Source organism: Pleurodeles waltl, chromosome 9, assembly GCF_031143425.1.
Source record: "Pleurodeles waltl isolate 20211129_DDA chromosome 9, aPleWal1.hap1.20221129, whole genome shotgun sequence".
Lineage (NCBI taxonomy): Eukaryota > Metazoa > Chordata > Amphibia > Caudata > Salamandridae > Pleurodeles > Pleurodeles waltl.
In genome coordinates this window covers 937236934-937264679 of record NC_090448.1, presented here as the reverse complement: position 1 = coordinate 937264679, position 27746 = coordinate 937236934, and the positions used below count along the sequence as shown (strand labels likewise).

Below are 27746 nucleotides of genomic sequence, written 5' to 3'. Positions count from 1 at the left end.
AGAAAGAAAGTGTTTATTTTTTTCAAAACATACAATTTTGCATTCAAATAAATTAAGCACCTAACCACCAAGATCAACTTTCACTGAAAGTACACTGAAAACCTATAAGGCTTTTGACATTTGTTTAAAAGTACAAGCTATCATAGTTTTTTATACTTTTTCAGGCTGCACTGGCTTCGCTTATCCTTATTGACTTTGCTCCACAAATTGCTGTGACAGTACAGAAACAGACGGCATTCCGGACGGCGTGGGAAACGCTACTCACCGAAAGGAAAATCTGCACACATACAGAGTCACGGATTATAATCCAAAATGGCTGACAGGGTTTGTTTGACCATTGCATATTTTGTATTAAATCTTTCCAAAAACTTGCTGCTCAATGTCGCAGCATTCCATTGACAACTGATCACGTGTTTACCACCAATAAAATTGCTTTCTCAATATATTGAGCACGCAAGGCCAACCATAAATGAAGAACGTGCCATCAGTGACATACACACTCATCGAGGCCTAGCTGTTTTGTTGTGTTTTATGTTGGAACTAACGAGTCCAAGTTTGTAAACTGGAAAGTAAATTTAAGGAGAGAAATGCAAATGGCCATTAACTAAAAAGCTTAATTTGGCTGCAGATGTCATGTATGACCTGGCAGCACAGGGGCCATATGAAATGAGTATGAAAATGTCACCCATTGTCTATTTAGACTTTTGGGTCATCTGCAACGTCCATTATGGGACTTGTAGTTTCACTTTTATAAGTGAGGCCCTATAAGTCTCAGCATGCAAAGTGCATATGGTAAAACAAACAGAGTATCCAGAAGTCTCGCACATGATATGAGTCAGCTATAAGTAACTGTAAAAATAACTTCGAAAATAGGCATTCGTTTATATCACAAAAAGGTTTTTTAGCCAACACAAAATGTGCTCCTCGATCACTGCAATCATTCCCTGGGGGGGGGGGATTGCTGACCTCTGCTAGCAGCATTTGATGTGCCGTCGTTGACTGTTCACGAAGTAAGAAAATAATCCTGTGGTTTTTTCTGCTGCTGTGCATAGTCTTTGCTATGAGTAAAAAATGCGGGAATGCTTGAGTCAGTTTGCTGGCCTCTAGATCAACCGATGAAACTGCCTTCAAAGAGCTTTCCAAAAGGTTCGTTCTTTTGTGTCCTGTCATCCTCTATAGCTTTTCCCTTACATTCCAGGATCGTTTAACGTAGACCACAGATTTAACATCCGGTACCAGTTCAGTGAAAGTGCTTCGAAATGAGGCAAGATGGCGGCCTGTAAAGGAAAGACAATACAACTTTAGAAGGTGTCACAATCACCACAAATTACACGCTCCTTACATGTAGGCACAATCATTTAGAAAGGTGCATTCCGTGCTAATTTAATGGGGCTCACTTATACCTTAGGGGGCTCACTGGTCTCCCTGGGATATTACATTATATATGACCGACTCAGCCCTACGAGACTATAAAAAACTATCTCCGTTTCTTGAGCAGCAACCTTGCTCCAGCACACGCCAATGGAAAGGAAGAGGATGTCTGCTAAGAGATCAGATGTCTACAATAGCTGTTTCTCTGCCGTAAGAGATAAACATAATTAAGCTCCTGTGTTTTTAAAAATATATCCAGTCTGAACATTGGCAGGTGAACTGGATATTACAGATGGCGACCAGGAGATGTGCAATGGAAAACTGTTTTTTTTCTATAAGCCTTTGCAAATATACTGTACATTATATAGGCACCAAGCACACACTGAACACTCTTCTAACACAGGTCAGATGTGCCATAGCTATCACATTCTCTCTCTCTAGGGATTTATATGGAGCACACTACCCAGAGGAGAGAGTGGTCTCTTGGCAGCACTAATGTTTAATGGAAAACAGCACGAAAATGGGCAAATCCCACAAGTATGAGTGCAGTAACTCCAACTCCTGCTGTAATTTTCAATTTCTAAGGGTTCATCCAGTGTGAAAGTCAGAATATTGTGCCTGCTTGCGGAATTACAGTTAGATGCTATTATGGCACAAACCAGCACTCACCACCAAAAATTGCCTTAAATATGAATGCTTCTGCCTAGCAATGGGCATGTGCACCATTTTAGAAAGTGCATAAGTGATTTAGTGCAACCCTCTGGTCTCATCCATGAAACACCAAAACTTTTAACCACATTTCATTAAGCATAAACAGTCATCTAACATAGAAACATACCCTTTGAGCCACACTACGGTCGGAAACCTGTGAATCATTTGCAAAGTTATCCCTGGAACACTGAAAGCTCTGCATTACCATACTAATAGCAGACTGGATGCCATAATAACGTCAATAACGTAACATGACCCTTTCTGGGAGCAAGGCCTACAAATGTGGTCATTTAAATAGAGGGGCGGCTCCTCCATTAGGGCGGAGGAGCGTCGCCCCCGCTAGCAGCAACAGCTGCACAACTTTGACTATAAAACAATACTAAACAACGTTTATTGAAATTTTATAGGAAAAAAGGGCAGGGTCTTGGGTCTGTGACAGGGGCAAGGGGGATTGCACAGCACTTCCCCTCAGTACGCACCTATATTTGGCTGGCCGTCTTGGGCCGGCCAAACACACATGTGCACAGGGCTGTCTCCATCCCAGAAATGCAGGCACTGCATTGCTGGGATGGACACAGCAGGCAGAGACTTTCAGTCTGCCACAGAGCCCTGGCTGGGCACTCCATCTAATCCTCGCTGCTTTCATGCTACTTGTAGCATGAAAGCAGCGTTAGGATTGGACGCAGGGCAGGCTGGGAGCCTGTGCCTGAGTTCTGTATAGGAGCGGATGCTTGTGGTGAGGTGCATCTTGGCACAAAAAGGTATGGGTTTTTTTCAAAATTACTTTTATTTTTTTCGTCTTTACCCGTCACATGCAGTGCCACCCAGCCCCTTTTCCGTCCCGCAAGCCGCTCCTGTTTAAATATGTTGATATCAATTTGTTCAGCCTGAAGATGTCATACTTATTGTGTTTCAATGAGACAATGAGGGACCTGTCTCCTTAAAACTTTTTGATACTGACAGGTCTTGCGAATTCGATGGTATATTTTGGCCCAGTGATGGAATTGAGGGTTTTCCCCAAAATGATCTGGGCTGTAGTGTAATGTAATGTGTTGTGCTGCAGTCACAGTGGCAGAAGTGTGTGACTGGAGCAAGGGGCATTCCAACTAAAGAGGACTAATAAACGCAGGCTCACAGAATGTGTGCCAGTGGATGTTAGACAGTGCGCTCTAACATGCACCATTTATCAAATATATACTCCCATCACACTATATTCCACCAGAACAGAAATGAAGGTTAATGTCTTTTCTCCAAATTCTGAATCCAGTTAAACCCATAGATTTAGTGGCTCTTTGGCCAACTATGGAAGCAAAAAATAAAATCTGGCAATAGTCTTAGATCAATGCTAATGAACACAAATAGCATATAAGGAATCTCGGTCATAGAGAAATGGCATAATTTGTGTTGAATCATAAAATATAGTCAGGTAGGCAATCTGGGATTAAAATGCAAGCGTACAGTTTCGGAGTGCTCTCGTTATCCATATCCCCGCTCTACAATCCGCTGAATGGCCACTGCAGAGAATGCATCCCTGAAATTTGCCTCAATAGAGCGTCAGCTCACCTGTCCATGTCCTTGCTTCGCCGATGACGAAGCCCTGGCACTGCGGATGGGAGCTGCAGATGGCTGCCGCCTCCTCGGCATTGTGAATGGACAGTAAGCACCCCAGGTGGCTAAACGAAGGCCAGCATTTGTAGTCCTGTATCTCCTTGATTCGAAATCCCTTCAAGGGTGTGTAATCTGAAAAATATCATGAACCAGGCTTTAATGCATGTGACTACCAGTTACAGTTCTAACAGGAGAAAAGTCAAAGAAAATACGTTCTCAGTTTGACAGTGTGGTCATCAACAGGATTCTGCATATACTACATTATTAAGTTGAAATGCCGAGTCATGCTTTCCATGATTCAAACCTGCAATTTCAAAGCCGCACACAGCTCACTGTGCAAGGATTTAAATCTCTGTGATGTCTTCCTTGCTTACCCTATAATCTTAGGATGAAGGAGAATGCAAATATATACAAATAGGCTCCACTGGAAAAAAAGTAAATTCCCTCATTAGAATATTACATTCTGTAAGCAGAAAAATATGCAAAAAAGTGAGAAAAAAGGAGTTTCCCACAGGTTATCAGGAAGCACTAGCCATTTCCCAGGATGGAGCACTGCGCAGCAATAAAAACAGAGTTTTTTGCCGCACAGTTTACTTTCAAGCAACTATTGCCTCAAATGATTCTTTACCTAAGGCAATTTTTCTTTCATTATGTAAGTATATTCTTCCCACCAGCTGGAGTAAGGGTGTACTAATGGGGCGGGGGGAGAAGGGGTGGGGGAGAGGCCTATATTTTCTTGCCTTCCATTTTGCTATTTCTGAAAACAAATGGGTATGATAGCATAGAGGGTTAATGCACAGACTAGAGTAAAGATATGGTATCTTGCTTACTGGACTTGTTTGGTCGATCAAATTATTACAAGTGAGATTCACAACATTATTACTGTTCAAGTGTCATAATTTCCTAAAATGCAGTGAGAATCTTCTGACACATGCACTGGGGACTATTAATGAAATGAAAAGGATGTTTATAGAGCGCAACTTTTGCCAGAAGGCGTCTTAGCGCTGCCTGTCACAGAAGACTGCAAAGAGGACAAGATTGGACAAAACTAACTAAAACCAAAATGACCCTAATAATTGAAAAAACGTGTTTTTCATGCCTTTCAAAAAGAAAGAAGATATTTACTATTTTTCGGTGGCTGTGGAAGCGAGTTCCAACACTGAGCTGTACAATGTACAAAGCTTCTGCCACTCCAATGGGCTCTTTTGAATTTGGAGATAACTACATTATATGCTGTGGAAGTTTGCAAGGTCCTAGAGGGAATATGAGCCATGCAAAGCTTTAAAAGCAACACACAGAGCCTTAAAGTCAATACATTTGCGGATAGGAAGCCAATTAGGCTGAAATAAAACCTGTGATGCAGGTTGATACTTGGGAATCCAAGCAGCATACAAGCTGCTGCATTCAGCAAAACCTGCAATTTATTTAGAAGTCTCTGCTGGATGTTGATGTATAGAGCATTACATTAATCCAGTTTTGAAAGCAGAAGGGTGGTAACCACCTGTTTCTGCAGATCTTGGGGAATGCAAGGGAACACCTTCCTCAAAATTTTCAAAATGAAAAAAGATCAAGAGGTAACTGCATTGATTTGTTTTTCAAATGACAATTTGTCATCGAATAAGATCCCCAGAATTTTTAATTTAGAGACAGGTGTTTGCAAGGATCCCAATTCCTTCAGCCACCATTTTGGGGAACAAAAGGAGATATTATTACCCATCAGAAGGACTTCGGTTTTTCCAGAGTTCAATTTTAGGCAATTATTGGACATCCAATTACTGACACGCAGCATACAGCTGTGAAATCTGTTTTCCGTATTCTCCAGATTCCCAGATACTGACACCGCTATCTGGGTATCATTTGCATAGGACACTACCAAAAACCCAAATGTTTTAATGAGCCTGACAAAAGGGGTGACATAAAGATTGACAAGGGTGAGACTCAGGGAAGAGCCTTGAGGTACATCGCATGGTAGGAAGAAAGAGCTGGAAGTGAAACCATCCCAAGGCAACAAATTGCTCTCTTTCAGTTAAGAATGATTTCAAAAGGGCCAGAGCTGCTCCCATGATACCTATAGAGTGGAGACAGTCAATCAACACCTCGTGATTGACCACATCAAAAGCAGCAGAAGGGTTTAACATAATCAAGGCTGCATTACCGCCTTTATCTAAGATGGCGCTCAATTCTTCAGAAGCAACAATCAGGGCAGATTCTGTGCCATGTTTACTCCTAAACACAAATTGAGACAGGTCCAGGAGATGATTTGATTTAAGAAACAAGGCTACTTCATTATTTAGTGCATCTCAACAATTTTGGCCAGGAAAGGAAGATGAGATATTGGCTGATAACTACTGGGATCTAATGGATTAAGATTGTTTTTTTTTCAATAGCTGCACAATGGAAGCTATTTTCCAAGATTTAGGAAAAAAGCCTTGGCTAAACACTTTGTTAAAATGTTTATTAAATGGCCAGCTATTATATTAGTGGCCAAGTGAATGACTTTGGGAGGACAGGGGTTCAGAGGGGAGCCAGATTTTATAGACTGGGGTAGATCCAAAACCTGGTCAACAGTCAGGGCCGAGAAAGATGATGAAATCCTATCTTCCAGGTTTGAAATCCCAACTTCCATGTTTGAGATAACATTCCCCCATAACTCAGAGATATCTCTACTAGTTCGACCTCTGATGGGAGGTTGTTCTTAATATGAGACGCTTACTATGTACTAGCTTTGAAAATGTCATTGATATCCACTACCTTTGTTTGAAAACATTATGCTAAAGAATTGCACAGTGATTGGCTGCTATTAGATGTATTGCCATCTTCAACATTTGCAAGTTTTTTATATAATACTAAACAATTCTTTGGTAGAGTTCTTAGACATTTTTATTTTCTGAATAAAATAGGCCCTCTTTTTCATAAATAAACGTTTTATATTCTTTCATCTTCTGTTAGTTCTCTTTTCCGGAGGATCATAATTCTGCCTCTATCTATGCTCCTGTCTACGACATAGCTGTTTGAAGCCTCTCAGTTTTTCTGAAAACCAAGAATGAGATGGCGTAGCCCTCTGATTAAAGATAATTCTTTCAGGGGCCAGCTGATTAATAGATGAGTCCAACCATACATGATAACCATCGTAGCTTGATCAATATTATTAACAACAGTGAGCAAAGAGTTTTATCCAACTGAATGGAGTCCATTTTTTGTTCCAGGGACAGTTTTTCCAAATTACAGGGAGGGTTAGGACCCCTTTCAGTTTGGCCAACACTATTATTTTAAACATGACTGCTGAGTGGTCCAACCATATTAATAGTAATGATTCCGTAAATGACAATGATTTGTTGTCAGGAAAGATTCAGTTTAGTCTGCGGCTGGCCATATGAGTAAAGGTATTTACCAGTTGGACCAGGCCTAAACTAGTCATTAAATCAGTCAGGAGGTCGGAATCTTTATCTTCATCATCTTCTAAATGAAAGTTAAAGTCCCCAAGGACTACTCAAATTTAACTTCAAGCAATTGACTGAAAGCTTGAATAAACCAGGATTTGGGGCCAGGTGGACGGCATAGCAGGAGCCCATTAAAGGTGGAATTATTATTCAGGGCAAACTTAAAAAGGAGTGCCCACAGTCTAATGAGGGAGGCACCGCTGAAAAGGTAGCTGTTAAATTATTACAAAAGACTATTCCAAGACAACCCCCCTCCTTTTTTGCTTCACGGTCTAATTTAAAAATGGAATAGTCATCTGGGATAACTAATACTAAGTCAGGGCCTGAGCTAACGTCAGTCCAGGTCTTTGTAATGAATACCAAATCCAGATTTTGGGCCTGAAGAAATTCTAAATATTCTAATTTGTTTTTAACTATGGGCCTGGCATTAATTAAAGCACCCCGTATCATAAACTGAGATGTTTGGATCTTGAACGTGGAAAACGTATCCCCATTTGCAGTATTAGTTTAGAAACTGGTTAGTGAAAAGTTACAGCCTGAAGACTTCAAAATATTGTCCCTCTTTGAGGGTTCAAGAATGGAAGACTGGCAGCTTCTATCTGCTGTACGAAATTTCATCAGATCTTCCCGCTTGTAATGGAGGGACATATTAGGTTGGAGCAACAAACCAACACGAAGGCTGGCACTGGCCGCTGTCCAGGTGCAGACAACTATAAATACAATATACCCAAAATGACCAAAAGGGATACACAGAGGGGAAAAAAACGTTATTCTTCATGTTTCACCACCAGCACATTCAGTTTATATAGCACTGCTGTGAACAATTGGGGAGATTTCCATGTAGTAGCTTAAAAAAAATATAGCAGTGCTTATCACCAAAAGAGAAAATGAGGTTACAGAAACGGAGAGGTTTCCTAACAGGATAGTACTGTTAATGGTGTAACGAAACTTGAGAGGGCCCCCTGCAAAGTACAAGGAGGGGGCTCCCACAAACCCCCTCCACCCAGTCAGGAGCTCTCAGGCCTGGGGCCCGCTGCCTGTGCACAGTGCCAGCCAGTGTGCAGTCTGTGACTGCTGCTGCTGAGAGGGCCCCCTGGAGCTCACCCCCGCACCATGGGGGCTGCAAGGCCTATTGTTACGCCACTGAGTAATATAAATGGCCAGGGTGGCTTGGTTAGATTCAGAGGCATGCTGTGACCCAAGAAAGAAGCACCCAGTTCCTCTTCTCCACAGACTGATTCATGATTTTAGAGCTGAAATACACTAATTGTCCCTACTACCTAGCCTGCTTCAGGCTCTGCGAAAGAAAACCCACACTAATTACCTGCTGACCAATCTTCTCCTGCATCAGCCCACCTTTAGACGCATGTGTTCCAGGGCTGTTGAAATGCCCCATTTAACCTAAAGACATCCTACAGGAATATAAAGGGACCGGTATAGGGCAAGGCAATGTTATGGGCCTAAATCCCCATATTGGAAGAAATTCCATATTATGCCTGGGCACACTCACACAATTAACCTACATGTGCGCGTAAAGTGACTTCTGCAGCATAGTTTGGGTAATCACAAAACTGGAGTGCACAGACAGAGGCACTTCCTTCAATCAGGTGTACCATCCTCTGTTCTCTTTCTCCCAAGGTTCCCCTTTCACTAAGTGAGTCTTGATCAGCCACACAACGCACGCAGGACAGAGTGGAATGCATACTGGGGACAAATATGTCCCCTTCTTGCTTTCTTAGCACATTGCACAAGTGTTCCTGTGAACTCTGAGCACTGATGTACTGAATTTCATTGGTTCCCTTAAATCATGTGGAGAAATTATGGTGGTCATTCTGACCGCAGCGGCCATTCTGGCTTTCCCGCTGGGCCGGCCAGACAGTGAAAATCTGTATGGGGCCCTGTTATGGGGCCCCTGCACTGCCCATGCCAGCGGCATGGGCAGTGCAGGGGCCCCCAGGGACCCCACGACACCTGTTCCCGCCATCCTGGTTCTGGCGGTGAAAACCGCCAGAAACAGGATGGCGGGAAGGGGGTCGGAATCCCCATGGCGGCGCTGCTAACCGCCGGTTCCCCTTTTCTGATCGCGGCTTTACCGCCGCGGTCAGAATAGCCCAGGAAGCACCGCCAGCCTGTTGGCGGTGCTTCCGCTGCCCTCCGCCCTGGCGGTCAGAGACCGCCAGGGTTGGAATGAGGGCCTATGTCATTTACATTTTCCAGGAAGCACATATTTGGAAAGATTCAGCACTAGTAAGTAGTATCCCAGAATAAACTGGAACATGTCCATAGTCAATAGTGATACCCTTCGGAATGTGCAGCTCCAAGAATTATTTGCCTTAGCTACAGGTGATTTTCGTCCACATTCCGAACTTGCCAGCATCCTCATTCTATACATTGATCCTTAACGTAGCTCCCACCACAAAATGAAAGTGTTTATTAGCAGTTAACAAGAGGGGTTATAATACAATTCCTTTCTTTGCCGCCACAAGGATAGAAGGCAGAGTCAGGTGTGGCTAGGAATTTACTCCCTGACCTGCAGGATCTGCAAACACAGCGGAACTGGTGGCATGCCTCTGCAGTGACGGCTCAACCCACTGAGCTATCTTTTTATATTGCATGCATCTTCTTCCACATAGCCTGCTCTACACAAAACTGCTGTGGGTGATGCTGGCAGCCGCAGTAGAGTGTGAGAATCTGAAACGTGCGGTTTTATACAATGGAGGTAGATTAGACACACACCATATTTACTCCTCCACTGCAAATGAACTGAACAGCAGTGAGATCAAGGAAATTTAAGAGGAATCTGCCAGAGGCTGTTTAGTGGGGAAGAGGGTACCCCTCCCTGTTCTCATTTAATCTTTAAAGTATCCACGTGGATACCGAAAATTACTAGTCTCAGGGCAGGTTCGCTGCCTCTTCCTTGACAACGCATCTGGGGTATCAAATGGCATAAAGCATACTTAGCGGAGACACTTAATCAACACATGCAGTCAGGCAGCCAGAGTGTTAATTAAAATATATCCCAAAGCGTGCTATCAACTATACCTTTCAAATAGCGAGGCCTTTTATGTAGATACAGTCCAGACTTGTACAGATGGAAAACGGTTTCAAAAGCTTCCAGGGTGTCGTTTATCCCATATCGTAAATCGCCTGAGTGGGAGGAAAGATGATATCGTAAGCAAGCTGCCATGAAGAGCTTCTTTTTATATTGGAAAAAAAAACATATAGAAGGTGCTGGTACCTGTCGCGTTCATGATATCATAGAGGAGTGGCTGGAGGGCTGGTGGGGCCGAATGAGGCAAGAGGTATGTGAAAAAATATCTGGAATAGAAAAAAATATAGATTATTTGACATTCTGTTTTGAACTGCATCACAATATGTATTTTTTTATTAAACATTTAATTAGCCATTTTCTATCGATAGGCATCAAATTTTTCCTTTGTACTGAACTTCATCAAAACATCAATTCTGTAGTGAGATCCCTCAAAATATTAATTCTGAATGGACATCTATCAAATATCCATTCTGTAATAAAGTTTGCTGTAACAGAATTTCCATTCCCTAACTAACTTTATCATTTAAACAATACAGGGAGTGCAGAATTATTAGGCAAGTTGTATTTTTGAGGATTAATTTTATTATTGAAAAACAACCATGTTCTCAATGAACCCAAAAAACTCATTAATATCAAAGCTGAATATTTTTGGAAGTAGTTTTTAGTTTGTTTTTAGTTTTAGCTATGTTAGGGGGATATCTGTGTGTGCAGGTGACTATTACTGTGCATAATTATTAGGCAACTTAACAAAAAAAAAATATATACCCATTTCAATTATTTATTATTAGCAGTGAAACCAATATAACATCTCAACATTCACAAATATACATTTCTGACATTCAAAAACAAAACAAAAACAAATCAGTGACCAATATAGCCACCTTTCTTTGCAAGGACACTCAAAAGCCTGCCATCCATGGATTCTGTCAGTGTTTTGATCTGTTCACCATCAACATTGCGTGCAGCAGCAACCACAGCCTCCCAGACACTGTTCAGAGAGGTGTACTGTTTTCCCTCCTTGTAAATCTCACATTTGATGATGGACCACAGGTTCTCAATGGGGTTCAGATCAGGTGAACAAGGAGGCCATGTCATTAGATTTCCTTCTTTTATACCCTTTCTTGCCAGCCACGCTGTGGAGTACTTGGACGCGTGTGATGGAGCATTGTCCTGCATGAAAATCATGTTTTTCTTGAAGGATGCAGACTTCTTCCTGTACCACTGCTTGAAGAAGGTGTCTTCCAGGAACTGGCAGTAGGACTGGGAGTTGAGCTTGACTCCATCCTCAACCCGAAAAGTCCCCACAAGCTCATCTTTGATGATACCAGCCCAAACCAGTACTCCACCTCCACCTTGCTGGCGTCTGAGTCGGACTGGAGCTCTCTGCCCTTTACCAATCCAGCCACGGGCCCATCCATCTGGCCCATCAAGACTCACTCTCATTTCATCAGTCCATAAAACCTTAGAAAAATCAGTCTTGAGATATTTCTTGGCCCAGTCTTGACGTTTCAGCTTGTGTGTCTTGTTCAGTGGTGGTCGTCTTTCAGCCTTTCTTACCTTGGCCATGTCTCTGAGTATTACACACCTTGTGCTTTTGGGCACTCCAGTGATGTTGCAGCTCTGAAATATGGCCAAACTGGTGGCAAGTGGCATCGTGGCAGCTGCACGCTTGACTTTTCTCAGTTCATGGGCAGTTATTTTGCGCCTTGGTTTTTCTACACGCTTCTTGCGACCCTGTTGACTATTTTGAATGAAACGCTTGATTGTTCGATGATCACGCTTCAGAAGCTTTGCAATTTTAAGAGTGCTGCATCCCTCTGCAAGATATCTCACTATTTTTTACTGTTCTGAGCCTGTCAAGTCCTTCTTTTGACCCATTTTGCCAAAGGAAAGGAAGTTGCCTAATAATTATGCACACCTGATATAGGGTGTTGATGTCATTAGACCACACCCCTTCTCATTACAGAGATGCACATCACCTAATATGCTTAATTGGTAGTAGGCTTTCGAGCCTATACAGCTTGGAGTAAGACAACATGCATAAAGAGGATGATGTGGTCAAAATACTCATTTGCCTAATAATTCTGCACTCCCTGTATATCCATTTTGTTTTGAACATGGTCATAAATATAGCTTCTGTATTAAGCTGCATGAAAACGTCCATTCTATGTTGAATTTCATCAAGATATCAATTCTGAACTGAATTTTAAAGCATCCGTTCTGTATTAAATGACTGCATAAAAAATCCCATTCTCTAGTTAGCTTCATCATTAAAACAATTTACTTCCTATGTATTGAACTTCGTCATAAATTTAGAACTTCTGTATTCTGTTGCATCTAAATAGCCTTTCTCTGTTGAATTTCATCACGATATCAATTCTGAATTGAACTTTCAAATTGTATATTAAAACTATTTACCTTAATCATCCAAATATAATGTCAGTACCGTAGGGAAATTCGTCATAAAAATATAAACGATGTATTAAGCTGGATCGAAATACCCACCCTGCATTGATATTTATTGGAATATCCACATTGTTATACACTACGTCAATAAATCATTTCTGTGTTGAACTTCATCAACAAGGCCGTTTTTTCTAAACCGCACCATGATGGCTGCCAAAACCACCAGTGTATATTTTATTTTTCTGCTGTTTACGGAATTTCCTTAGATTTTTAAGCAAGGTGTTTTATTAGTGACTAAAGGAAAAATAAGTGAATAATTTGTAACACTGGTTTCTTTTAACTCCAAAACTTGGAAAACGTGCAAGTTCCATTTTGCTTCAAAGTTTCAGAAGGTGTGTAAGTTCACTCTTGTCTCTGTACCTCCATATAGGTTGTTTGGACAGATGAGCCAGCAGAAATATTAAAGATTGGAGTGGTGATGCCCTGGGGACACACGCCTGCTTGAAAACAAGCTCCTCGCTGTGCACGAACTTGTACTTCAATGGCATCCTCCGCATGGAGACTGAAACTTTGATATTAAAGTTTAGTTGCAAAATATGGCAACAGGTTTGCTGATTTCAAAGCACCGGCCTACAAAGAACTGAAAAAAACAATTGTGTAATTGTTTCTTGAGCCAAGCCTATTGTGAACCTTGACTAGGTTCTGAATACATTCTCCAAGATCATATTTCACTTCTAGAAGGCCTAAACTGTATGTGCAGAATCAATGTTGTGGAATGTTCGTTTTAAAATAAATCATACTAAATAAAACAGTCTCCCAGGCTTCAGCCTGCTTTGAAGGAATTTATAGAAGGATTTCACAGAACTTCATGGGCCGGATGTATGTAGATGCAATCTTGCATTTCCTAAATAGAGACTTCATAGAAATGCAAAATGCTATGTACCAAGCTACCAATTTTCTAATAGCGGTTCTGACAATGTAGGACTCACTATTAGGATATTGCAATTATTAAATCCCAAGCCATTTGTGACAATGGGCTGGATTTGCATTTCCGAACGAGCAAATTCCTATTAGGAAATCAATAGTTGGGAAATGCAAAACCAAGGATGGCTATGGGCAAAAGTCCCCACCCCTGAAATGCACCCCAAAAATAGTGGTGCACATGTAGAGCACACATATGCCCAAGGGGCAAGTGTGGGCTCTATTGCACTTTAAAAAAAAGCATTTTGGAGTGCTTTTTTTTAAATTGCACATGGTTACCATTGACTTGAAGTTTATGGTAATTGCATTTCCTAAAGGCCAAATTCGCATTTAGGAAACGCTTTGTACATCTGAATAGGAATCGCAAATAGGGATTACCTATAGGACTTTGTACATCTGAAAAGCCTATTTTGTATTTCTTTACAGCCCAAAGTAGTGATTCTGACCGTTAAGAAATGCAAATTGGCTTTGACCATCTGAACCTATATCTGCAAGCACACATCTATGCACATACTGACATCCACTTCCCAAACACCAACCACAGGACTAAAGTTAATATTAGTATGAGATAGGTACGCAACTGCAAACATATACCACGTGTTATTAGCTCATTCTGAACCCTACTGAGGATCCCAAGCAAACGGCTAGAAGGAAAAGCAAAAGTTTCAATGGCTGCAGGCCTGCAGACGGAGCACAGACAAAGAAAGATGAAAAACAACTGATGCTCTGCTTTTTAGCTTAACATGCTCTGACTCAGAAAGGAGAGTAATTCTTCCCCACACAGGATTATGAAACTGTGGTACAGCTTAGAGTTTGGAGCATGGAGACCATAACAAAGATGAAGATCAGAGGCTTATAAGAAAAGCGCTAAATTTCCAAAGCTTTCAGCAATTTTAGAGGAATATAATTTGTCCAGGTGGAAAAAAAGAATCCAGCTTTGTATTCCTCACATTTTGTTTTATTTCAAGGGCACAATGCAAAGAACAGTTCATTAAATACTGAGGCCCTGATTTAAGAAAAGTGGTGCTGCACCTTTTCTTGTGCCCCTTAGCGCCCCTAATGCCACCATGTGTGCGCCATATCTAAGTTAGTTAGGAGAACTAGCATCAAAACGTATGACGCTAGTTCGGAGCTTTGCAGGATTACCACCAAAAATGTTGACGCTAATCCTGCAAAGCCCATTGAGGCCCATTGACAACAATGGCATGGCTCCTTTTAACGCCTTCTCTGAGCAGGCATTAAAAGTGCCAAAATAAATGACGCAAAGAAATCTCTCAGATTTCTTTGCACCATTTTTTCATCCCTCCCCTTAACAGGGGAATGCCCCCTTTGCATAAATTATGACTGGCGCAGGCATAATGTAGTGCAAAGTTTTACAAAGTGGCCCAATTAATGCATTGCACCACTTTGTAAATTTGGTGCTGCGATTTTGGCCTTGGTGGGCCACCTTAGTGTAAAAAAAGCTACGCTAATGTGGGGCAAGGAGGCGCTAGGGGCTCTAAATTCAGCCCCTGAGTACTGATGGTTGCTGTTACATAAGTATTTAGGGACAGCTTCTTCATCATCTTCTAGCACCGAGCACAGTTTTGTTATTGCCCATTTCAGACCGCTGGCATCGACTTTGGCACACGATTTTGTAAATCCAGAGGCTGAAGGTAAGAGTGAAAGGTCCTATCCACACTGAACCAATTCTTCAACCACTATAGATGGTGCAGTTCAAGTCATGTGATCGGAATGGCAAGTCTAAATAACGTAGGAGACTTGGGGAGATGAACAGGATTTACCTTAAAGAGACAGTAACAACAAAGAAGGGAAGGGAGATCCATAGACTTTGGGATCTCACTGGGGTCATGCACCCCTCTATGCTGACCGATGGGACAAACTGAAAAACCTAGCACCAAACCCAGCGTAATAGTGGAAGAGATCCAAAAGGCGCAGCAAATCCTGTTTTCTAAATTTACCATTCTATCCCCAATATTTTCAGAATGGTGGTACAGGTTTAGCTTTTTTTTTAAAGAAAAGAACTATTGACTCTGAACCCCAGACCCAATTCGAGGTCTATTATCTTTTTTATCCTTATCCCTTCATCATGGTTATTGGCCATTGTGGCTTTTTTTTTTTACCAGAACTGGCTTTAGCTAGCCAGGTTTCAGCAGTTTGACATTTTCATCACGGTTTACCAACTTGGCTGTCAGTATTTTTCAGGTACCCACAGCTTTACACATGTAAGCCTGTTGGCTTCAATAAAGCTAATCATAGCAAACATATAGTACAGAAATCAACAAGGTTACAACGGACAAAGTTTCAGTAAAACATCTGACCTATCAGAATTTAAAATATTTCACTTTGTTTCCCCAAGACGTCATAAGACTCGATATTGCTCAATCTTTGATCCAATAAACTGGCCACTGTACCTTTTCAATCAAAATGTTAACGCAAACTCAAGATGTTGCTATCTTAATAAATAATGATGAACAAGAGACACAAACATCCAGCTGCTAGAAATACCAAAGACTCCGAATTCTTACTTTGAAAAAGTCAGCAGCAATATTATGTATACTAGAAAGGGTACAAAACCATAAACATGGGTTTCAAGCAGCTCTATATGTGCAGCCATTGTTGCTGCCCTAAACGCTTCTGCAAATCACATATGCTTGGCAACATTTCCTATTCACACCGTGGTCAACTAAAACAGACTGTATACGAGAACGAAGAGCCAATGAATTAAGCAATTTTATCACCGATTACTTTTTATCGGTTCTTGGATTTTATATTAAGGTGTTTAAGAAAAGAATGGCCTCATAAGGACAACACATCAACATGGAAGACTAAATCAGGAACCAATACAGTGAAGAAATATGGAGTTGTGTGTTACATGAATTATTTCAACCTATGGTACAAGGTAGTACACAAGAAACAATTAGATGGGAGAATATTGTTACAATGTGGACTTGGGGATGGGTCAGGGACTTTAAATATGCATTAAATTAGTATACGAAGCCTTGATTGCAGCAGACACCAAATTCCTTGCCCCTAACTGTATGCCGGTCTTTTGGTTCCAGAATATCAACATCGTAAAGTGAAATAAAAGTAAAACAGTATCAATTAGGGGTAGACAGGGATACAGCGACTCTGCCTGGATTGCTCTTTGACACCCCTGGCACTACCCTTGCAGACTCTGGCCTCAGGGGTCAGCATGCAGATGCAGGAACAGAAAGTAATCCTGACTAAGAGCGCCCTTTCTCTTTCTAGTTTCCGCTCTGTGCTCGTACACTTGCTTCTCAGCAACAAGTAGGATGTTTTAAGGCTGATGTGTATTACAAGAAGTTAACCCTGTTATACCATGAGATATGGCTTAGTGTCTAAGCTTGCCATTTTGGAATCTAGATGCCTATATTCAAATCCCAGCCTCAGTGCTTGACTGAAAAATTCGTGAATCTGGGAAAATCACTTAGTCTCAGTGTGCCTAAAATGTCAATGTAATTGTGTAATTCAAAGAGGTACATTACCACTTGAGATACACAAGCTTGTATTGTCTGCCAGCATCCTCATGGTTGCTTTCCAGCTAAGTTCAACGTATAAAAGTACCCAAGTATACATGCAATGCCTCTTCTGTTCCACTTGGACTTGGGCGACTCGACACCAATGGGTAAAGGGAGTGAAATGGGGGCCTTGAGCTGCATGGATCTCTCTCTTTGGATGAAGTAACAGTGCTACTCACCGGTATGCGTTGTATAGGTTCCTCTTCTCATTTATCCTTTCACAAGTCCCAGAAGGTGCACAACGGAGGGCAAACGTTTTCGTTGGGAAGTCGAGACGACAGTCATCGTCCTTTCTGCAAGGAAGCTCCTCAGTGCTAGCATCGTCGAGGTCGGTCACTTTCAGCTTTCCATCGACCAGGACAAACTGTCTGGGCTGGAAATCCAGGAGAGCTATCGAGCCCAACGGAGACTGCGCCAGGTAATGTAGAAGTTGCACAAGGTTCAGACAAATCTAGAGAAAATAAGAGCCACTTGTATCGTCAATGTCAGTCTCATCATGATTCTTTTTACAATTGATTGATTAATGAAATGTATGTCTACAATAATGGACATCACAATTGATGTTAAGAGAGCAAGATAACAGTTACCAACAAAAGTTAAGCAACTGAAAGTCTTCCATTGTGGTACACCAAGGAGAAGAAATAGAAATCATCAACAATTTACACAACTATCACTAAACATGTTTAATAAAAAAATGTAACCTAACATTTAGTGCACAGGTCATCATTAATGGTAATAATATTGATGCCTCCACTCCTGCTTCAGTTGATGCCACAAAACTGTAGATCTGCCAGCATTATATTTACATGAAAGGAAAATATTCCTGAACGTAAAAACGGAGTTTAACATAGTCTACAAAATTACTAGTGCTCTTTCAATTCATTGAGGCCCTGAAGGAAGGCAATCCAATCAATACTTCTCATCCATGAGGACTAGGGATGTGAGAAGCTGCAGAGTTTTTCTTTTATGAACTTTTTCTAATTCTAACGAATTTTAGAATTTCTATAAATTTTCTGCGTGTCGCTTTTTTGTATTAAAATCGGGACCATTATACCCCACATAAGTTGTTTCAAGGTAAAAAAAAAGGATATCCATCCTCTACCATGATTCAAAATAAAATTCACAAGGAAAGAGGTTTTGTATTATCTTGTGAGAAAACGTCACATTCATTTTCTGTGCTGGTAGATGACTAAGTAGATGAATAATAGGTAAGTGAATAATCGGGAGCTAGGCAAGACTTCACTTGCTTAATAAACACTTCACACGTCCCTGGTGAGTAGGGGTCCTAGAGTTTGAAAAACAAAAAAACGAGATTTCACAAACATAGAAGTAGGACTACAGTGTTGAATGGAGCGAGGGGGGTAGAATAACTTAATTGCCACTTCTTGCCATTATGGAAAACAAAGAGACTGTGGTACTTAAATGCAGCTTTTACACACAGTACCATCTGTGTTAAATAAATTGCTTTCTGCTAGCAGTTGCCAACTAATACTCCACTGTAACACATGAACGTTTGCCTCCCTCTGTGTTCAGTAGACCCTCTCTAAAATCCGGGACATGCTCTACAATTATAAACATTTTCCAGGACATATGGTGAATAACTGGGACTATCTTAGCACTCCTGGTCACCCTACTAATGAGGACGCTCAGTAGCAATTCTCTACACAAACACAGCTATAACTCCTGTTCCCTGGGACCACTAGAAAAAGAAACAAATGTGAAGTTCAATGGTCATCAATACACCTGCTGCTTTAGAGCCCTAGAAATTAGCCAGATTTTACAAAGTATACCAGCATCCCGGCTTACAGTGCTAAAACTGGCCATGTCATCTAACCCCACCACCCAGTTGGTACCAGTATTAATGACACCACCAGTGCTTTCTCAATAGTGTCCTCCTACTGCACATTGGGGAAACAGGAAAGCATTGCATAACATCACATGGCACAGGAAAGACCCCCAAAATCTTAGACACCTCCAGGTGCAACAGCTGCAGGTCTGATGATCCCACTCGCCACACCGAGGTCACAGCACCAGGCAGGTGTAAATATCCAGGCTTTATACAGCATGTAATCACCTCTGTCTAAACGCTTCAAATTTTACCAGATAATGGATCTGAGGATCAGAGATATAATGTAACGTGCCCAGGACCACACAATGTGGACACATGGGGAAGTCTAAATTATGTGTTCATTTATTACAAGGTTTTAACCATAACATAACATGTATTTCTAAAGTGTGTCTTCACCATTGCACTTTTTAGTGCTGAACTACTAAAAGTTGTTTCCCAACCCAATGGTACACACTTATAGGGTGGTACATGCCTTGTTTTTGTCTGTCTAAGTATTTGGGAATAAGGTGGACATCAAGAAGGCAGAACAGGGAGCTTAGAGTCTAGTCAACTGCTGAGTAACTGTGCCTTAAATTCTCAGATCAAGACATTCTGTGTTGGGTTCAGTTAAAGGGCAGTATGAAGAGTTGAGCTTGCAGGAGCTGTCTTGACTGTAGGAAACTGAATTCAGATCTCAAGTTCAGAATGGCTTCAGTCTCTTATTTCCACCATGAGCAACTTACCAACAATGCCTTATGGACTCACAGAGACCCTCTACACCCAGCAGCCGTCCATACAGTGACCACAAATGGATAGCAACCTCAGACAAACTGACACTTTCCTCTTATTGAAGTATTGATGTGCTGAGCACCACACATGTACTTCAATGCTAAGAGTTGATACTGGCAGTGGTAACATGCCATTACTGACAGCGGAAGTGTACTGATCTTCACATATTGATCTAAAGAGCCCTGGGCATGATGAAGACCTCGGAGAACAATGCTGTGAATCTGTTTAAGCCAAAAATGTTCCCGAAGACACCTGTGCTTTCTCTCATTTAACTAACAGTGTTAAAGAGAATGTACATGCTTCACAGATGAAACATGCAACAGCCTAATCGCATTACATATTTTGTCAAATTGCTAAATTTTTTACTTAAAAAACAGGAAACCACCTTCTGCACTCATCCAAAAATAGTGTAGTTCTGGTGAAATCACTTCATTGCTGTATGTGTGAAATTGTTAACGTGTACAATGTGCATACATTTAATACAAAAAAAATAAACTGAACAGTGTGCTAATATTGTCCCCATCTACACCTCCCACCTAGATCACTTCCCTGTACCTGTAATCTGGTTTGTTTAATAAGACACCCAAACTAAGATGTTCTATATACAGCACGATGTTCCAACAGCACGCCCAAATGGTGCAGGGAGCTACCCATATGGGAAAGCATTTAACCCCCTATGTACAGGTAGTAAGCGCTACAGACATAGCATAATACAGTACAAGACATGTTTGAAATGCTCCTGTCACAATATAAAATTCTTTTCAAAGCACTCCTTTGAGTTAGGTATGTCCAAATCATGTACCTTAAAAAGAAATATATATTTTTTTAAAGTATTGTGAAATAGTGTAAACATTCTGAAACTGTCATTCATGTGCTGTGTTCTCATTATAAACCAGGACACGTGAACGAGTTTCTTCCTGCTCACTGCTGATAACACTGAGCATTGCTCTGGATACATCAAAGACATGCAGGTCAACAAACTACGACGTCATTAAAAAGCAATGGTGCATATTATTCTTTTGGCTCGGGGTACTGTGGAATAGCTATGTCTTTATTTTTAACTAAAAACATATCGGGGTGTTTTAGCATCAGGCTTACAAGCTTGATCCTTTAAGAGGCCGTATCATGAATACTTGTGCTAGTTTAGCACAATCAAGTGCCTGTTTTTATGCTCTTGCGGTTTCTAACGTGCATTCACTTGACCAAATATGTATCTAAGTTAAAGCTTGATTATCAAATTATACAGCTGGGGCTCGGTGAGCAGGATTTGCCTTTTTCTGTTTCCATGCTGTGCTGACGAAAATCATACTCTAACTCGGAGAAATATAGAGTTAATCTACCATTTCACAGTAGGAAAATACGAATGTAACTCTGACACTTGCAACAATATGTCTGGAAGGGTTGTAAGTAATAAGGCTTGCTTTCAACTCGACGTTCAAGTGGAGTATACTCTTGGTTAGTTTGTCAGAAAGTGACGTGGCAGGACATCAGAAAGGTTTGGATGTAGGTTCACCAGCTGCCAAGTCTCATTTTGGAGGAGTTTCACAGAGATTGCAACACTTGTGCGCCTCACTCTTATGAGGAGGGCTCCCATGCTTATTTCCAGGACCAGCACATCCTCCCCCTGCGCGAGCTGGCCTTTTGAGTCGTCTCTGTTTACAAAAAGCCCGCCTTATCTCGTCAGGAAAACAAGCCCCCCACGCTGCTGAAAGAGGCTTGCTTCACGGGGCAGAGGCAGGCCGTGGCACCCAGGCGCGGCCCCATGAGTAAGGATTTTACATCACGCTCTTTGCAGTTCCAAATCTTTTTACCAGCGGTATTACCTGCAAAATGGACGCAAACAGGACTATGTTTTATGGAGAGAAAAAATGCAGTTAACAGGCATGTAAACAGAGCGGCATCTGGAGGGTTTGTTCAGGCAAACGTAAAGTCGACGTGATACCCAGTGCCCAGGAGTAGGGGGTATTTCAGGCCTGCTCAGCTGGAGAGCTGCGAGTCGCTCATACGTTTCCCTTTGCTTTGTTTTCTTACCTTAAATCTCTCCTCCCAGGGGGTCTGCAGCAGTTTAATCATCTCCAGAGGGCAGCCCAGCTCCAGCATAGCTGTGACCCTGGTGTCACCATCGAGGCTATTATCATAGCACTGGCCCTGCAACTGCAGAGAAGAAAGGCGCGTTATAGCTACTGCCTCACAGATAAACCCTGGCTTAACTCACAGAAAAGGGGCACTCATTTTAAACAACACAGAGCATACCGGAATAATCACCAGTCTCTCTCTTGACAAGAAATTGATCCAATTAGTGTGTCTCGCCCTGTCTCTCCCCTTTTGCTATGGGCCCGTCTCTCTTCTAACCCCTTATCTCTGTCTTTCTCTCATACATCCACACGGGCATTCATGTTTGGCGACAGGGACTTATTTTTCAGCGCCAGACTTTAACCAAGAAAGAGAAAGTTAGAAAATGGGGAAAGAATGAGGAAGACAAAGTTCGGGTAAGAGTGAAAAGAGGGAAACTAGGGGCCATATTTATACTTTTTGACGCAAACCTGCGCCAGTGCACGTTTATGTAAAAAAGTTTAGCACCGGCTACCGCCATTCCAATGCGCCAGCCGGGCGTCATATTTAAGGAATGACGGTAGCCGGTGCTGCAGCCTGGTTAGCGTCAAAATAAATGACTCTAACCGGGCAGCGGAGGCGTAGGGAAGACTGGGGGTTGTGCGTCAAAGAATGGTGCAAGTCAGGTTAGAGTAAAAAAAAATTAGTCTAACCTGACGAGCGTCATTTTTTGACGCACAACCCCCATGGAAATGACTCCTGTCTTAGCAAAGACATGAGTCATGCCCTCCTGCCCAATGGCCATGCCCAGGGGACATCTGTCCCCTGGGCATAGCCATTGGGCACAGTGGCATATGTGGGGGACCCAAGGTAGGCCCCCTTATGCCATTAAATTTAATTAAAAAAAATACTTATCTGCTCTCACCATAGATGGGTCCCTCCATCCATGGGTGTCCTCCAGGGGTGGGCTAGGCTGGCAGGGAGTGTCCATGGGTGCAGGGAAGGTCACCTGTGGACTACTTCCATGATCTCCCACCATTGAAAACAGCCCACAGGTCCCTTAACGCCTGCCCTGACCCAGGTGTTAATTTTTTACGCATATCGGGATTTACGTCATTTCCGGGTCCGCCTCCTAGCCGTGCGCCGTTTTTTCCCAGTTGGATAAATATGGCGCATGGGTGTTTCAGTCATTTTTTGGACGGGAACACCTACCTTGCATGTTCATTAGCGCAAGGTGGTTTCACACATCCAGAAAATGACGCACACTGAGATATTTTGACAGTTGCGGGGTCTAGCGTCAAAATATAAATATGGTGTTCGTTTTGCACCGAATTTGCGTTAAAAAAATGATGCAAATCCAGCGCAAGCAGAGTATAAATATGCCCCTAGGTACGAGAAATAACATGTACGAGTGACAAAAAAAAGACAGAAAGTATAGAGTGTTGAAAAGGGGCATGAGGTGGAATCATAACCAGGAAACATTAGTAGTCTGCAACCCTGACTTTCAGCAGCTGTGCGGCCGGGCTCCTATGTAAACCTCTGGCCCCTACACTTATTCGTGTACCATAAATTCAGACTTCACCTATGGCTCTCTCTTTTCTGTCTCTCTGACTTTTTCGCTCTCTTTCGGGCGCAGTTACGATATATATTATACGCCTATTAAGACTGGGGTTACAATGGCCATATATCCCTGTGGGCTTGGAATTGACTCACTGTGAAATGTTACCAACAAACTAATACAAAGATGGCGATTCTGTATACCACGAAACGACCATACATGTTGCTTATTTCATAGATAATGGAGTTGAGTCACCTATTTCTGAGCAGAAAAACCCTGGCAACAGAACTACAAAGAAACAAAGCTGTAAATAACAGGGGTACATTAATAGAGACCAGCTGGAATCAAGGGTGACGTGGATTGAAAACAGATACGGTTTGCACGATTAGGGAGCATGGACCGATAACAAGGGGATTGATAGGGTGCACTGAATACGGAGGGTAGAAATAACGTGTTTGTTTTAAATATATCTAGAACGACTGGTGCCGTTTCTGAGAGCTGTAAGCAACAGTTTGTTCTGTCGCTCAGCTCAGTTTAATAGTTTACTGAATCTCCCAGGCTGGGTCGGCCTTGCCAGGATTTGGACTCCTGCTTGGCAGCTCACGGTACGTCAGCAGCAAGCACTGAAGCAATTGATGGGCAGGGGTGAGCCTAGTACTGCGGTGACTTGGGACAGAGAACAGATTTTTTGCAGAAAATAATTTCGGGGTCAGTGAATGGAATTCACGATGTGCCTACGATCACACTAAAGAGTCAAGCGGGGAGTTAAGAGCTGAGCCCAAGTGCGTAAAAGCGCTACACCGTCCTTTTCAGTAAAAACATCCAACCATTCTTAGAGCCATCGGGCAACCGACTGTCTTTTTCTTTCACAAATTCCTAAATCATAAATCTTCACACATACAAACCAATAGAAAAAGATGCATCAACATTATCAGTTCACCATTTATTTTACATCGTTCCCATTCTTTAAATTCGGGGGGGCAAAAAAATTGCAAACAAGGAAACGGACGCCTGCAAATAAGGGATTGCTGAAGTCGGGATCAGAAGAGCCCATGGCAGAAGAGACCAAGCGTCTTCCAGGAGCCGGGCTGCAGCAGGCGTAATTGTAGGAGAGTACACGAACATCATCCCGAGAAGTGAAAAGACGCAGATCATTAATGATGTCAGAATGAAGGGAACTTTAACGCCTAGGCCAAGTGTACCTTTCCCAGGAGTGAGGATGCGGCCCCGGCGAGGAGGTGAAGGCAGGACAGGCAGCGGCAGAGGCCTGTAATTACAAGGTGACCTCTAAATTGGCTGCTTCATAGATGGTTTTTTAATTGCCAGCTGAAGCCACCCAGTTTGTTGTGACTGGGATTTCTGGGATGGAAAAGTGCTGTCTGACTCGCGTTGTTCCACTCTTAAAAGTGCTATCCCTTAGATGGGAAGGGTGCAGCTGGTCCACTCCAGCTTTCTCCCGCCTGAAGAATCCTGAATGTGAGCCGAGGTCACGTAGAAAGTGTGTCTCTGCAGTAAAAACGGGTAACTGGACACCCGCTGAGTGAAAAGGAAGGAAGATCAAGGAGCAGAGGGCATCCCTGCCCGGAGACGTCTCGTTGTGTCATACAGAGCGCTTCCTGCCAGCACCATGCGGCGTTGGCCAGTGTTAATAAATAAAATCGTGACTATTTTATTGGTTCTGGTTTTTAGCAACTTACGATGGCATGAGAGGGTCGCCCTTTGCACTGCTATTCACGTGTTGTTATTCCCCAAGTCAGCGGTGCTAGTGTTACGGACTTAAGAAAACGTCGTGGCATGGCCTTTGGATTATTATAATACTCGGCAGCACTACTCTGTTTACTGCTTATAGACGGAGGGCCTCAAAATGATGAAAGGCAAAGCCAGTCTAAATCAGAACATGTGAAAGGCAGAGTTTACATTTTTCTGCAACTGATGTAACTCGTGAGTTATCTCGTCCAAAGAAGCCCTAATACATTTTGGAATAGGGATTTCCCATATAATAAATTCTTTAAACTATGTAGACCAACGCTAAGCTGTACACATAACATGTAAAGCACGTGACCACCCAGCGCCGCGTCCAAGCACTACTGAAAGGTAAAGATGTACAGTGACACAAATCCCACCGGTGCAGTAGCCAGCTGCGGAGGGATGGCAGACTGAGAGGACCCGTCAGAATTCCAGCTGGTGGGTGTTGGGTTCAGATACAAGTATCAGCAGTAGGTGCATTGATCAATTGAGCGCCATACTCAAGGACGGAGGAGATCAGAAGCACATATCTATACAGCGTTTGGAAAAAATATCTTTAAACCAGACACTATATGTTCGATTTGTAGCACTGGTATAGCGCTTGCTACCCCACGTGGGACGCTGAAGCGCTTAATGATATCTCACCTTCACGCGCGCAGGCGCGAGCCTGCCCAGTAAAGATTATACGGAGCCAAACCAGGAGCGCCCCAAATAAAACACGTGTCGCCTTGTGTGTCAGATTTCAACTAAACGTGTTTTTTAGCCAGCGTGGGGGCACCAGGCTAGTCACATCCTGAACACATTTGCAATGGGGGGTGAACCCCAGTGGTTTTCTGTAAACCCGTCTCTCATTGCATAAACAGTCAAGGGGACTATTCGGCAAGTGTGAAAAATAGCAGCTGCTTTAAGAAAACTCAGGGAGTGGCAGCTACTGACAGCGGCCGTGGGGTGCCGGGGTGGATTCCCAGGTCGGAGCAGGCTGAACTCCTGTACCTCGACATTTACTGTACTGCTGCTGAGAGGGCCCTCCAAGCCAACTTCTGCACAGAGAATTAAGAGATGGTGGATGTCTGCAAGAAGAGGAGAAAACGTGTGCCGTGACGGCTAAATGGCTGGCCTGCAACCTAGGAAGTAATCCCGGCGACACCACGTTATCTGCCAATTGTGTGATCCTGGGTGTATTTTGTGTTGTCTTGTGCTACAGAGTATGGAAGGTATAAACAGAATATTATCGGTCGTTTCCAGGCATCTACACGCATAGAGTCAAACTTACTCCCTTCAGATGCACGTCACCTGTCTGTACCAAGGGAGTGTTTAACAATAAAAGGGAGCCTGTCTGTGTTTGCTCGAGTCAACTTCGGGCCACTGAGGTCAGGACTTAAGCCGAAAACAAACACTACCATAAGAACTGCAATAAAACTAGAAAGGGAAGAGAGAAATACACTGTGCACAATTTGTGGGGGAAAAACGACAACGGCTTTTGGAAATAACAAAGGTCCATCGATGCAACATGCACTATAAATACCCTTGAAAGAATAAAAGCTTAGCAAACGGTCAAAGCGAGCTGAAACTCCAGCACCATAAATGTGTAATTTACTGGCGAGACTGTTGTGCATAAAAGCTCCGGGGAACAGATTGAGTTCACAAGGTTAAAACACATGAAAAACGCGTGTACTCGGCCACGCGCCGAGGAATAGGGCGCTAATGGGAGGGCAGTAGCTACATGCCGGGTTCATGGGAAGGGTGAAAGGTGGATAGTTGGTGACAAGTTACAAATGCAGAAGGGGTGGTGTGGCCAAAATGAGGCACCGACAAGGTACTGACAGGAAGGAGTGAGGTGTATATGGACGTGAACAGAATAGAAGCGCGGACACATAGTATGTACATGCCTGAACGATGCCCGGGTGCTGCAGCCCCCTCAGCAGGGTCACTTCCTTCAGCAGTTTGTAGGTGGCCAGCCTGTAGCAGCCCGCCGGGTCCCCGTAAAGCTCCATACAGCCCCTCAGGTCGCTTCCTTCTCCGTGGACGGACTTGAGGGCCACGGCTCGTCCGTCGGCCAGCGTCGCTTTCAGGACCAGCTTGGTGAAACCGGAACCCAGGTAGTCCACCTGCTTCAAGGCGCTAAGATCCTGGCAGCCCAGGCCCTCTTGGGCCGACTCGGGCCCCCGGAGCATTGTCCAATCCAGATTGCCGAGGTCTAGTTCATAGTTGGGGGTCCGCAGCCTACCTGACCTCTGACCTCTCTGTAATGCTCGGTGGTACAGTGCCAGATCCACATGCCTTTTCTCGATCTCCTTGAGTAATCCCTGATTCATGGAGTCCACGAAAGATCTGTGTTTCCCATTGCCAGTCCCAGTGGCTGGTATGGAGAGTTTCAGCAGTGCCAGTGCGGCAAGAGACAGAGCAATGCCCAGGAGCACACCGACACCCAGAGCTCCCATGCTGAAGCGCCGGTGCACGAAATATTGCTGTTGACTGTCTGGCTTCTGTTTCGAGCTATCACCGCCGGCTTTAATAGGCGGGGTCCAGGTTTTCGATCACACCCAATAAGGCGGGTCTTCGATAGAGCACGGAGTGGCATCATCCCTGCCCCCCATTCAACCCCATGATCACTCTTCTATCTGTGCATCAGGAGATCGAGGAACTGTGCTGCCCTCTAGCG

General features: G+C 43.0%; 1 protein-coding gene across 1 annotated transcript; it reads right to left on the bottom strand.

Moving 5' to 3' along the window:
* LOC138260127 (extracellular tyrosine-protein kinase PKDCC-like) lies at positions 1-27711 on the bottom strand. Its single transcript, XM_069208302.1, has 7 exons — positions 26974-27711; positions 21760-21882; positions 17291-17562; positions 10369-10448; positions 10173-10277; positions 3646-3822; positions 1-1277 (listed from the first exon to the last, which is right to left on the bottom strand). Exons 1-7 carry the CDS (start codon positions 27523-27525, stop codon positions 1174-1176), a joined length of 1413 nt encoding a protein of 470 aa, XP_069064403.1. The 5' UTR covers positions 27526-27711; the 3' UTR covers positions 1-1173.
* Positions 27712-27746: the final 35 nt, after the last annotated feature.